The 13,575-nt window shown below is 45.6% G+C and overlaps 1 protein-coding gene across 6 annotated transcripts; it reads left to right on the forward strand.

The window, feature by feature from the left end:
- Window positions 1–1,205: 1,205 nt before the first annotated feature.
- Window positions 1,206–13,390, forward strand: LOC122371828 (lactoylglutathione lyase-like). 6 transcript variants are annotated; one of them, XM_043348558.1, is made up of 2 exons: window positions 1,206–1,311; window positions 12,290–13,390. In XM_043348558.1, the coding sequence occupies exon 2, from the start codon at window positions 12,333–12,335 to the stop codon at window positions 12,861–12,863; it is 531 nt and encodes a 176-aa protein (XP_043204493.1). In that variant the 5' UTR covers window positions 1,206–1,311; window positions 12,290–12,332; the 3' UTR covers window positions 12,864–13,390. The 6 variants fall into 6 exon arrangements, with proteins under 6 accessions (XP_043204493.1, XP_043204492.1, XP_043204494.1 ...); XM_043348557.1 differs by lacking the exon at window positions 1,206–1,311 and adding an exon at window positions 9,827–9,862; XM_043348559.1 differs by lacking the exon at window positions 1,206–1,311 and adding an exon at window positions 9,855–9,910.
- The last annotated feature ends 185 nt before the right edge of the window (window positions 13,391–13,575 follow it).

Below are 13,575 nucleotides of genomic sequence, written 5' to 3' on the forward strand. Positions count from 1 at the left end.
TGCTGTCCTTTTTCGTTTCCTGTTTAAGATCTCTAGTGTGGAAGCGTCATTCAAAGACAAAGAAAGTTTCATTGGGAATAAGCTTTCAAATTTCATAAAAAAAAACTTTAAAAATGCTACCACCACTGCATCTGTAGTACCAAGCAGGGTTGTATACCAATCAAGTCGATTGAATTGATTGATTTGATTCAACGCGTATTTTGAGTTGATTGGATTGAGTCGATTGACTTTTCGAGATGACTGGTTGACTGACTCGTTTGACTTTAGCGACTGGTTGACTGATTTGATTCCCGAAAATTAGAGTGACTCGTATGATTGAGTCGATTGAATGGAAAGTTGAAATAAGTTTTAGTTGACGAAAAATAATGACACCAATTGATGACATCAAAGATCACAAAACTACACTGAAAACTGCTTGTCATCAAAACTGCAATATGGGGTAGATGGCCAAATAAAGAACAGGGCCTTAACATGAACAGCCAACTTTGACTTTCAACTGCAATAACTGCTCCAATCCTGTGATAGAACCTGGCGATGCACCTACCTACCTTTCTGCACTCAGCAGGAAACTTTTATTTAATCCAGATGATAAAGTGCAAGGCCCTATATACTAATAAAGTGTGATTAATTACTAATTCACATCTCCACATCTCCTCAGAAACAACCCACTGAACTCTATAAATATCTGAAAACCCTACAAAAATAACTGAAACAAAAGCGCCGTTTTCGTCTCGCTAATTACGTTTGCATTAATAGCTAATTTGCTGCATTGTTTAATTTGCAGCAGAACGTTTGTTGATCCTTTTCTCCTGAGAGCCTAGGCATAACATATTTAATATATTTCATTTTCCTTAAAATATTTTACCGAATATTATTAAGTGGTTTTATTTCAAATGAAATAATAATTAAAACGAAATTGGTGTTGTACAGCCGATTTATTTTATGATCTACAATGCTACATGATAATCAATGACGTCATCTTACCAAAAAATCAAAAGACGTAGAATAAGGATTTATAAAAGCTTAGCATACTTCTTGGCAAAACGTTTTCTTTGTTTTTTTTTTTTCGCAGTCGCACCAACGGCATTTAATTTTCCTTGTTCTTCTTCCTTTGTCCTTAACTTATCCTGTGGTTCCAGAGTCCCTGTCCTTTCCATTTCCTTTTAAATATATTTTTAATGCTCATCCCTATCCCCCAGTCCTAACAGTTTCAAATTGTATTGCAATAAAATGTTTTGAATTCTTCACAAATCACATATAACCTATCTACCTTCGTTGGTACTGTTGGTAGCCAGTGACACATCTAGGCAGGTAAGTAGGTACCTACCTGCTTTCCTGCTGTCTTCATAAAGCATACCTAATGAAGTTGTCAAATTTATAGCACATTTTCAACACTTTCATATCAATATGGTGTCAGTGTGGCATGTAACCTAGCTAGGTTCATTATGTTCAGGGTTCAATTCAGAAGAGCTCCGCATAACTCACATAAGAGACATGGGTGTAACTTTGTATACTTTCGAGGTCCCATGTGGGACCCCAATGCGAACATTTGGGACCCCAATTGTCATTTTGGGACCCCAATAGTGGAGGCCCCCGAGACGCATCAGCTACTTTGCAAACGGAGGTCCGATATTCATATAAAAGGTTCTCTGTTTAAATAGGAGGCCCCTTGGACAAATCGGAGGCCCTGTTGGACAAATAGGAGGCCCCCTGAACAAGTAGGAGGCCCCCTGAACAAGGAGGCCCCCTGAACAAGTAGGAGGCCCCCTGAACAAGTAGGAGGCCCCCGGAAAACAGGAAGTCCCCTGGAGAAATAGGAGGCTCTCTGGACAAGTAGGAGGCCTCCTGGACAAATAGGAGGCCCTAGACAAATAAGAGGCCCCTAGACAAATAGTAAGCCCCATGGACAAGTAGGAGGCCCTCTGTACAAATAGGAGGCCCCCCTGCAAAAATAGGAGGCCCCCTGGACAAATAGGAGGTCCTAGACCTAGACAAACAGGAGGCCCCTTTCACAAAAGGAGGCCCCTGGACAAATAGGAGGCCCCATGGACAAGTAGGAGGCCCTCTGTACAAATAGGAGGCCCCTGCAAAAATAGGAGGCCCCCTGGACAAATAGAAGGTCCTAGACCTAGACAAAAAGGAGGCCCCTTTCACAAAAGGAGGCCCCCTGGACAAATAGGAGGCCCCTTTCACAAAAGGAGGCCCCTGGACAATTAAGAGGCCCCCTGAACAAGGAGGCACCCTGGATAAAGAGGAGGCCCCCTAAAAATAGGAGCCCTCTGGATAAATAGGAGGCCGCTTGGAAAATAAGAGGCTACTTTAACCAATAGGAGGCCCCTTGGACAAATAGGAGGCCCCCTGAACATGTAGGAGGCACGCTGGACAAATAGGAGGCCTCTTGGGCAAAGAGGCCCCCTAGAAAAATAACAGGTCCCTTGGACAAATAGGAGGCCCCCTGGACAAATAGGGGACCTCTTGAACAAATAGGAGGCTCCATGGACAAGTAGGAGCTAGAGGCTCTCTGTACGAATAGGAGGCCCCCTGGACAAATAGAAGGCTCCCTTAACAAAAAGGAGTCCCTTAAAAAAAGGAGGCCCCGGGACAAGTAGGAGACCCTTGGACAAATAGGAGGCCCCTGCACAAATATGAGACTCCTAGTCGAATAAAAGACCCCTGGATAAATAGGAGGCCCCTGGACAAATAGGAGGCCCCTGAACACGTAGGAGGCCCCCTAGATGAAGAGGAGGCCCCCTGGAAAATAGAAGCCCCCTGGATAAATAGGGGACCTTCTGGAGAAACAGGAGGCCTCCTGGACAAATAGGAGGTCCCATAGACGAATAGGAGGCCGCTTGGACAAATAGGAGGCGCCGTTAACCAATAGGAGGCCCCCTAGACAAACAGGAGGCCCTCTGTAACAGTAGGAGGCTCTCTGTACGTACAAGAGACCGGCGCTGTAGAAGCTTAGCCGTATGTACGCTAGGAGGCTCTCTGTGCAAGTAGTCGAAGTAGGAGGCTCTCTGTACTGTACCTACAATTACAAATAAGAGGCCCCCTGGGTAACTTAGATGCAACACAAATCGGAGGTCACCTATAAAAAAGCGGGACTCTGTTGGAATACCTGATTTAATAAATTATTTTCCTGATATTCAAATTACTTAGGTAATCCTCGTCCGCACATGGTGGGGGGGGGGGGGGCAGTGGTTGCCACACCCCCCACCCCGACCTAGGTAGTTTTTTCTGCTCTGCACTAAACATTTTGATTGCTAGAAGTCGGATATTTCGTATAGCTGCTGCTCTATCCTTTTTTAGCGTCCACTGAAAATTTCAAGTTTCTGTGGTTTTTGGTTTCGGAGATATGACCTTATTCTTCAGGTAATGTCATAACCCAAATGACAAATACCCAATATCTTGCGTTGGCGTTGGGTCTTGTGAGCTTTTGACACCTTGATTTCGGCCTTTTTTGTCAGTCTTACCTCCCACCTATCATGGAACATGTTGTTCAATGATGTAGAGATGCCAGGGTCAGGGTCAAGGTCAACCTAGGTCGTCTAAAAATATTGCGTTTTAGGCAAGCTGAATTTACTTTCGTGAAGTTTCTTTGACTGTATTTTTGGCAAAAGCTTCTCAGTTCATGATCTCATGTAATATGGACACATTCACAGTCGGTGCACACATCAGTATACTCGTACACACAGACACACACAGACATACAAACACATGTCATTGACCTTGAGCTAACTTGACCTGAAATGACCACAGCCAGCAAAAACCTAGTCGGATAGTGTGACAGAGGTTCTAGCTGGCTTGGCACCACAATACGGCAGCGTCATCGGTACATGATGAGCAGCGCACGTGATATTCCAACGGGCAACGGTGACCCCAAACAGCAACATTCTTTAGTTTGACCTGACCTGGAAGGTCAATGACTGACCTGATGAGGTAAAATTGGTATCATTGGATTCGTCACTTCCCAAAGAATCTGTTGCTCTTGACCGCAAGGCTTAAAATCTTGTAAGAAAAAATTGTGGTGATGTCGAATAAGATACCTACACAAGCAGCGGGCCAACCCATCATATACCGATGACGCTGCCGTATTAGTGCCAAGCGAGCTAGAACAGCTCTTTGTCACACTATCCGACTAATTTGCTGGCTGTGGTCATTTCACGTCAAGTTAGGTCAAGGTCAATGATATGTGTTTGTATGTCTGTGTATGTCTGTGTATGTACTGATGTGTGCACAGATCGGTTTGTGTGTCCCTATTACACTTGATCATGAACTGAGAAGCTTTTACTAAACATACAGTCAAAGAAACTTCACGAAAAGTAAATTCAGCTTGCCTAAAGCGCAATAATTTTAGATGACCTAGGTTGACCTTGACCCTGACTCTGACATCTGTACATCGCAGAACAACATGTTCAATGATAGGTGGGAGGTAAGACTGGCAAAAAAAAGCCGAAATCAGCGTGTCAAAAGCTCACAAGGCCCATAGCCATCGCAAGATATTGGGTATTCGTCATTTAGGACATGACATGACCTGAAGAACAAGGTCATATCTCCAAACCCAAATGCCGCAGAAGCTTGAAATTTTCAATGGACGCTGAGAAAAGATAGAAAAGCAGCTATACAAAGAAAATCAGGTTTCTAGCTTTAAAAATGTTAAGTGTAGAGCAGAAAAACTAACTTGGGGGTGGCGACCCTCCCCCCAGGTGCCGGCGAAGGTTAACCCTCACACTTTCTGGGGTCGGCTTACGGCTAGATTCCTTGCGCAATGCTGTGCCGTTAATTTTTTTTCTATTATAAAGGCATTGTGTTTTATTGTCAAAAGTGAAAAAGCCAGAAATTTTCGTCGATTTCGGATGCCGCGGGGGATATTTACATACAATGTCACCCTGCTGGCCTGGATCCACCAGTAGGGTCAGGTGACCTACCATTTCTTTATCGATATTAAAAAAAAATCATGGCATCAGAGCTGTGACGAAAAATAAGTGGCCTAAATCCGATGAGAAAACTGGATTTGGGGGTACCCCATGTTTGGCTTCTGAGCCTCTGGTCCCCCAATGAAAATTTCTTAGAGGAGGCCCTGGCGTGGCTCGTAAATTACCGCTTCCGCAATTGGAGGCCCCTAATTGCTTGGAGGCCCCCACTAAATGGAGGCCCCCTTGGACGTTTGGGACCCCAATGGTGATGTCAAAGTTTCACCCATGATAAGAGACAGACGGGGGCTTTACATGGGGTAGATGGCCTGATGACTTAGCTGGAATATGGCCAAAATTAAATTGACAACTTTTAGGTGAAAGGTGGTGATTTGGGTTAAGGGGCGTTTGTTGAAGTCAACTACTGGGTTATTTTGCACCCATTAAATGAAACTTCTGCTCCAATTCTACCCATTGAACCTCAATATCATGATCCACCTGTCCATCACTAGGTATCCTTCCTTATTACATAGAAACTTTGAATGGCATGGCAATTTATAATTTTAAATGACAATATTTTTGTTTCTTCTGTAGGTAGGTAGGTAGGTAGGTAGGTACACCAGACTGCTATGGACACTTTTCCAAGTTGGTGGGGCAAAAAACCTAATGTATATCTTGGTTTGAGTCGTTTGATTGAGTTGATTGATTCCTTTCATTGTCGCGTTTGAGTCGATTGAATCAATTCCCGAAAACTGCTCTGACTTGATTGATTTGATTGGTTTCCCAAATTTGTCGTGATTGAATTGATTGCTATTGATTGAGTCGTATACAACCCTGGTACCAAAGCGCGTCAACCCAGCGTCGACCTCCCCTAAAGCCTGAAACAGACTCTTTCCGCAGTCAGGAAATCGCATGCGAGAGCCTATTCAAATACATGGAAGCACGCTCGCATCAATCGCACGCACCTCCCGCAAGCGATTGATGCGAGAGGAATTATAATGCATTTGAATAGGCTCTCGCATGCGACTTCCTGAATGCGGAAAGAGTCTGTTTCAGCCTTTAGACCTTTCCAGCCCGGTTTATCGATATTGTGAGCCTATGGAACGATTACAATGATTGAGAATTTCGTCACCAGCTGTGTAAAACCGTCAAAATAAGTCGGCACGCTAGTTTATTTCCGTTATGTGATGAGCGGTTTTGTCGTGTCAAATGTTTGTCTACATTTGTCCAAACTGGAATACTACTAATAATATATTCCTTGCAACAATACGCATTGTACAGACACAACGGGCTTTCAATGAGAGAGCAATTTAAATGTAAATAATAGTCGTCCACATAAAACATTTTGTTCGTTGTTTGTCACATAGCTTTATTTCACATAGAACTACAAAAGAGTGGTCCTAATACGGGTCCTTGAGGGACCGCGGCGCCCTGTGACCGTGTTTGAGAAGTGGCGTTGTTTATGTTAACCGCCTGTCTCCTGGCCGTCAGATATGATTTAAGCCACGCATGAGGCTCTCCGATAGTGGCATGGAGGGAGGGAACGAGTGGGACTGTACCGAGTGCCAGTTTTGTCCGGGGAATCCGGCGATCAGTCGGTCTGTGACATGTGTGCGCGGGTCGGTAATGACCCCTCGCTGCCGCGCGTGACACTGCTGGAGTGTCGCGCATGTGGTCACCCCATGACCGTTCTCGACCTCAACAATGGTGCAACTGGCTCGTCGACCCCGGACTTGGATTTCATCGTCGCCCCGTCGCGAAGCCCTCTGGCTTTTTGCATCGACAACCGTGGACAGAAGGGGACGACATCCCCCAGTCGACAAGAGTTTCTCTGGTCTGGTGGCAGAGTGGTGGTCTGTCGACAGCGCCATGGCAGCACGCTGCTGCGTGACCTGACCCAGGTCAAGATTCACGTGACCTCTGTGACCTGGAGTGGTGGCTGGCGCGTCGAGCTGCCCAGCGGCTGGCTGCGATTGCCACCGGTGGGACCACGCGTTGCTGACCAGACCTTCTGTTGGCCTCCGCATGAAGTATGAAACGCCTCAAGGATGACTGCAGGCCAGAGATAAACGGGCATCTTGAGGATTAGACGCCTTAGCAGAGTCAAGGCGTCTTAGCTTGACGGGAGTTTGAAAAGCCCGGCATCGGAGTTAAACCACGATGGGTCATCGACTTTTCTCAAGAGTCGTCTGAGGCCCTACATGGAGGCTTTCACTTCCTACTGATGGGCTGCAAGAAGGCTGCCATTCGTCAAGGAGCGCACTGAAGATGGTGCCTTTTTGACCTGTGATACCGATTTGAAGCTCCAGATCGGACCGCGCCAGCGAGCGCCACTGACTTTCAGGTGTGGTCGTTTTCTGGTAATTTCTGGTTATTGCACCGCGATCGCCAAGGAGTGCTAGTGTCAATGTTTTATGCGACTGTGAATGATTGTTTGTCAGTTACCTGGGAGTTTCATATCACAGTTCCCATACGCTCCAAGCCCTAAATCGGTGAAATGAATCTAAAGTACGTTTCCTAACTGGTTTTGTAAGCGATGCACGTTGCAAGCGTAATAAACGGATGTAAACTTTGAAGCATTTCTATTTTAAGTATACCTACTGGCTGTTACGTTTTTAGTATACCTACTGTATTTCTGTTTTTAATGTTATTGTACCCTGTTCTGTCTGCTGTTCCCTTCGAATTAAAAATAAAGCTAACTGTCTGACAAAAGCCCTCTGTCTTTGAAAAGCCCCTGAGTTTGAGCAGCATTATTCGCCACATGTTGATAAAATATAGTTACCACCCACGTCTATCTACTTATTGCTGATTCAGGGACGCATTCTAGTACCTGCCCTTTTATCCTATATCGATCGCACCTGAAAAGACATGTTCAGTGATCATCCTTAGTATTCGAAAATTCGAAATGGAGGTAAGAAAGCAATGCTGTGAAATGCTGAAATGCTGAAAGCAGAAAGCAATGCAAAAGCAACGTTTGGTGGGGGCGGGAGGGGGAGGGATTGATGGTCTTTTTCAGATGTCTTGCCTCTTACCAGGCAGATGCCATATAGTTCGGACTACAAACAAAAGGAGCGGAGTGAAACTTATTTGAAAGAGTGCAGCCCGTCCTATCATATTATTTTCCTGTTCGCAGGAAACACGACCGACTGGTGCGCCTGTCCGGCCGGCTTCAGCCGCTGTGCCGGCCGCTGTCTGTCCTTCCTGAGTCAAAAGACAACCTTCGCGGAGGGTCAGGCTGCCTGCGCGGCGTTGGGCGCCCACCTGGCCGTGCCCCGCACCGAGGCTGAGAACCAGTGCGCCCTGAAATTGTTCCAGTCCGTAGACGCCTCCGTTTGGCTAGGAGTGAGGAAAGTTGACAACGTGTGGATAGGTGAGGACGGACTTACTGGAATTGTGCCGGCTGATCAGTCCTGGTGGGGGGTCGGGGAGCCCAACAACGACCTCGGGAAAAACGAAGACTGCGTCGATATTTATCACGGCCTCAGAGCTTGGAATGATGACATTTGCACAATGCCGGTATATCCCCTGTGTCAGATGAAGACATGCCACCGTCTCGAGTGCCCGTAGGGGAGTGGTAGGGAGAACCTCAGAGTGTCTGTGGGTGGTGGCCAAGACCAGGGGCGGAGAAGTGTCATAATCCCAGGGGGTGCTTTTCCAGCACCTGGCAAATAAAAAGCGACAAGCGTCGAATTCTTGCGCAGAAAAGCACATATATGTACGGCGTACGCTTTCCCAACAGCATTACTGTCCTCGCGACTTACGCAAGGCAGTTTGTGTTTCAGACCTAATCTAAGCAACCACCGGAACACTATTATATGGTGACTTTTGAATTCCATGATGGGGTGCTCGAGCACCCCCAAACCCATAATTATCCATCCCTGGCCTAGACACCCTGAGTGGGGAGTTCTCTCATCTCCGAGTGCGGACAGCGGAGATATATTTGAGTGTCTTTAGACTCTTTAGTGGAAGCATTCGGGGGACTCTGAGCATTGGTGACTGAAATTTTCCGGAAAAGTCGGAAAAGTCGGAGCATGGGAATGGAAACATCGAGAAACTGTGAGTGCCTATCATCAGTAGGAGCAGTCAAATACCTGCGGAAAACCCGAGTGAAACTCAAGTGTCTGTAGTGCGAGCAAGCGTGAAGCGGGAACTACGAGTGTGCGGGAGGTGTGTTTCCAGTTCCCTCTTTGTAAGCACTCGAGTTGCAGCTGTACACCCACAGCTTGCCAATCCTGCTTGCCTCAGCTTTGGGTATCAATCCTGGAATGCTTCACTGTATACCTATCATTGAGTGTCTATAGGTATCGAGTGTCTATAGGTATCGAGTGTCATGTCATTAAGTACTACTGGTTAGTGGTTATGATTGAGTATCACCGCGTATCACTGAGCAAAGTCGTGTATCATTGAATAAAGTGAGTGCCCAGTGCCCACCGCCCATTTCCCGAGAAGATTTGTGGATGGGGACATAATTGTGACATTATAGCTTCTCTGGCAATGATCAGCGGACAGCGATTCTGCGTCGTGCTCAGCAGTGCCTGCCGAAGATTACACCGTTGGGGTGGGGGAGGGGGCTATTTTTTTGCACCCCCCCCCCTTCGTATCTCCGAAAATACTGGACGGATCCGCAAAATTCAAACGGCGTTCGAAAGCGCAGGCGCAGTCACAAAGGTAGGTAGGGGTAGGTATATTACAAGTGTTGAGGGCTGAATGTCTACATACTTAGTGTCGCGTCTATTATAGGTAATAGATCGCTGTGAATAATCTATTTTAGAAGATCTAACACTCCAGAGAACACCGGCACACCGTCACCGTGGGATACATATTACATATTTCATGTGATGTGATTGCGTCATAAATATGACTAAACGGTTGTTCAATTAAGTTAGGCCTTTAGACCGGACCTTGAAAAAACAGTTGCGGCGAATGCGGCAGAAATGGCGCGGTAAGCGGTAAGCATGGTTGAGTTCTCTATATACCGTGCATGGTTGCTGTTGCCGGTGCGAAGTGGTGCGAAGCGAGAGGGAAAATTATTTGATTACCTATTACTATTATATTATACACAATTATTACATATAGTCGGTCGAATTTTTTGTTTTTGCGATCTCATTTTCATCTTGAATCGAGTTTCGGTAGCGGTTTCAGGGTCGGGGAAAAGCCACGGTGGCTATGGAAAAGCCAAGATTCTTACGGAAAAGCATGGATTCAAAGACGGAAATGGGTACCTACTTCATTAAGATGGCTGACTAGAGCATAGCGTTGTTTGACATGAGCGAAATTGAAGTGGTACAAAAGCTAGACTGCTGAATCAAAATGAAAAAAGTACTTAAAATTGCAAACACTGGCAGTATCATATTTTCATCAATGAATACCAGCCTAGATGTTGAATATCTTTGTTTCATTGACGTTTCTGTTTGATTTTATCAAGTAGGTAGGTACCTAATCCTTTTTTAATTAGTAGGTCAGACTCCAAAATCCAAATGGAAGGAGGCAGCATCCAAAACTTTATCGATTTAGGTGGGAAACAACATCCAAATGAAAACAATTCTCCACTCTCACCTCCACTTAAAAAAAAAAAAAATCACTCCTGGTTTTACTTAAACAGAGCATTTGCACAGATGGTCTTTTTCATCCTACAATCTACCACACCTGTATATAAATTCCTACTTTTGGTCGTTTTTGTCAACCTTTTATGGGCCTACCTAAACCGCAATTTGCACTCTCATCCCGTTTTGGCCTTTGGGTAAATAATTTTTACCTCTGACCCCCCAGCAAAATACATTTTTGGGACACTGGAAGGAGGGTAAGACAAGTTAAATAAGCTGGGTAGAGCACCACGTCTGTGAACTGAAGACTAGCACTTCAACTTTTGAACTGCGGCCAGGCTTGGGCTAGGATGCTGCGGAAGAGTCATGCTGATGCCTTAACATGGTCAACAGCATTGATCATCACAGCTCATAGTGAACCATATTACATCGATGGACCCATGTTCTTAAGGCTACTTTAAACACTAAGTTTTAGGTAATTTGAATTGAATTTGGAAGCAATGTTTCTACAATCTACAATGAAGTCTTTGAGCATACAAATAATAGGTAGGTAGGTAGGTCTTGAACAATAGGTAGTCTTGAACAACAAAGTTTCTGCCTTCTGTCACATACAATACTTCAAAGCAGTACAATTACCTACTATGTTCTCTCACTCCACACATGTGCAAGGATGGCTTAACCTTTAAATTTGCATTTTAGCATATTATTAGTTCTTTTGCCATTCTTAAAGAAGTAAGCAATACACATCTGTGACAGGAAGTATGATTTATTCAGTATTCCTATTTATTGCTACCTATCAGCTGAACCAACAGCCAACAGGCGCCACCCTTATTCTTTAACCAGTGGATCTGCCTTTTTCAGAGTAATTGGTTACAACCATGTGGTCATTAACAAGGCAGCGTTGATTTTTATGATATTTTATAATGTGGGATTCCAACATTCCTCAGTCCTCAAATTTGTTGAATTTTACCTTTGCATACAGTACACATCTACCTGAATGTCCGAAGGTCAGGCTCTATTTGTACTTAAACCCCATGTTTTAGCATCATAGATATCCCTTCAGCAGTGTTTTGAGAAATTCCAATAGCGCACCTCAGGAATTTGATTCGGTGGCACTGTAACATCTGTTTTATTCATAGTAGGTATGCTGTTGCACTGTACCGTTGCACAAGGTTTGCGGCTATATCCGGACGAACTGACGAGACACACTGCACCGCGACGTAGTTTAGCAGCCCAGGCGTCTGTCCGCCTCATAAACCGGTGGCCGAAGAACACGACACGGTCCGGATGGCTTGTCGTTTCACCCGTGAACTACTCTCAATAGGCCACAGTCTGCACCCGGACTATCTTCGGGAAGGTTATGACAACATTCCTCTACCACCCTAAACCAGTCGTATAATGTGACTGGCGTAGCATGATTGGAGTGGTCTACGACCCACAGTGAGCTAGGTCGGTTACTTTGCCATCTGTTTTTCCTTTTTAACGTAGCAACCTTTGCTTTGACGGAAACCGTGCTTGCAGCCGCATACTAATTCATAAACAATGCACATTGCACAGCCGACACTAAATGCAACATGAGACGTTGTCTGTGACTTCCATGATGGGCGATGGCATTGTTCCTTGGAAAACTCCTTTGTCTGATATGGCTCGTGTGAAACAGCTCCACCAAATGCGACGGTGCTTCTCTGACCATGAATATTACAGTCCAATGACGACGGTCTTACGTTTGCTACAACAGTGGGGTAACATCGAAACACGTTGCGGAGCTCAGTTTAATGAACACCACAGGTCCAGGTCTGGATGCTGACGATCCACTGATATGTTATATTCCAGATAATAATCGGGATTGTCCTCAGTTAATCTGCAAGCAGGAGTCATGTCTCTCTCTGCCGAAGAGGTGTCGGCGGCGTGTGCTGAGCCGGACCCCTCCACGGCTGACTTTATCATGCAGCAGACCATGTACCGAATCAAAGACCCCAAGGCGTCGCTCGATTTCTACACGCGCGTGCTCGGCATGCGCCTTCTGAAGAAGTTCGACTTCCCCGAAGCGAAGTTTTCACTGTACTTCATGGGGTACGAGGCGAAAGAGGACATCCCGACGGACGAAAAGGAGCGTACGAAGTGGTGTTTCTCAAGGAAGGCGACCATCGAGCTGACACACAACTGGGGGACCGAGTCGGATCCCGACTTCAAGGGATACCACAATGGAAACTCGGATCCGCGAGGGTTCGGCCACATCGGACTGGCAGTTCCGGACGTCGAGGCGGCCTGCGAGCGCTTCGAGAAGCTCGGTGTGAAGTTTGTCAAGAAGCCGAACGAAGGCAGGATGAAGGGACTGGCCTTTGTTCAAGATCCGGATGGATATTGGATTGAGATCCTGAATGGTGGCAACTTGGCTGCTATGTAAGGTGGGAAAGTTGGAAGTGGAATCGGCTGAGATTGTTGATGATTTGTGATGTGACTTCTTTGGGATTTACGTAGAGTTAATCGAGGATGCTTTTGATACATGAGTTCTACTGATGCAGGAGCAAGCCAGCTCCCAGCTCACTAGGTAAGCTGTGACTTCCCGAATAGTATACGCTATACTCGTACATGCAACGGTCTTTCTTTGGAATGCTGAAAAGGTCATCTTTTCGCAACGTAAGCGACAACAGTGGCGTGACGGAATGACTGATTTGTATCACAATGATTAACAACTTGTCCAGTAAGTCGTAAACCACGGCCTGTAATAATCAAACTTGTTTACGGATGTTGTTTGGACGGATGCATCATGTTAAGCTTGTTGTTAAATGAAGGAAACATTGGTCAGTTTGTCAACAGTATGCTGGTCGATAAATAAACGTGGGTCTTGAAGGACCAGCACCAACAGGGTATTGGTTACCTGGCTATTGGATTGCCAAATATGAAATATACGTGCACGACAATATGTTAAAATGTGTTTGGTAAACAAGGCGGTTCCTGGAATCGCTCCACTGCGATCGGTTTGGATAGGAGGCATCTCGGACATGCCAAGAGTGACATGCTGGGGAGGTGAAATAATGATAAGTTGATCAGGCAGCCCTGATGAGGGCGGATTGGAGCCGATAGTTGATACATATGACGTCTGACAATGACGTCTT

Source organism: Amphibalanus amphitrite, unplaced genomic scaffold, assembly GCF_019059575.1.
Source record: "Amphibalanus amphitrite isolate SeventyFive unplaced genomic scaffold, NRLGWU_Aamphi_draft 001282F_arrow, whole genome shotgun sequence".
Taxonomy (NCBI): domain Eukaryota; kingdom Metazoa; phylum Arthropoda; class Thecostraca; order Balanomorpha; family Balanidae; genus Amphibalanus; species Amphibalanus amphitrite.

Bases quoted from the DNA above. Each gene is read 5' to 3' on its own strand.
- LOC122371828 (XM_043348558.1), top strand. From the start codon at position 12,333: ATGTCTCTCTCTGCCGAAGAGGTGTCGGCGGCGTGTGCTGAGCCGGAC.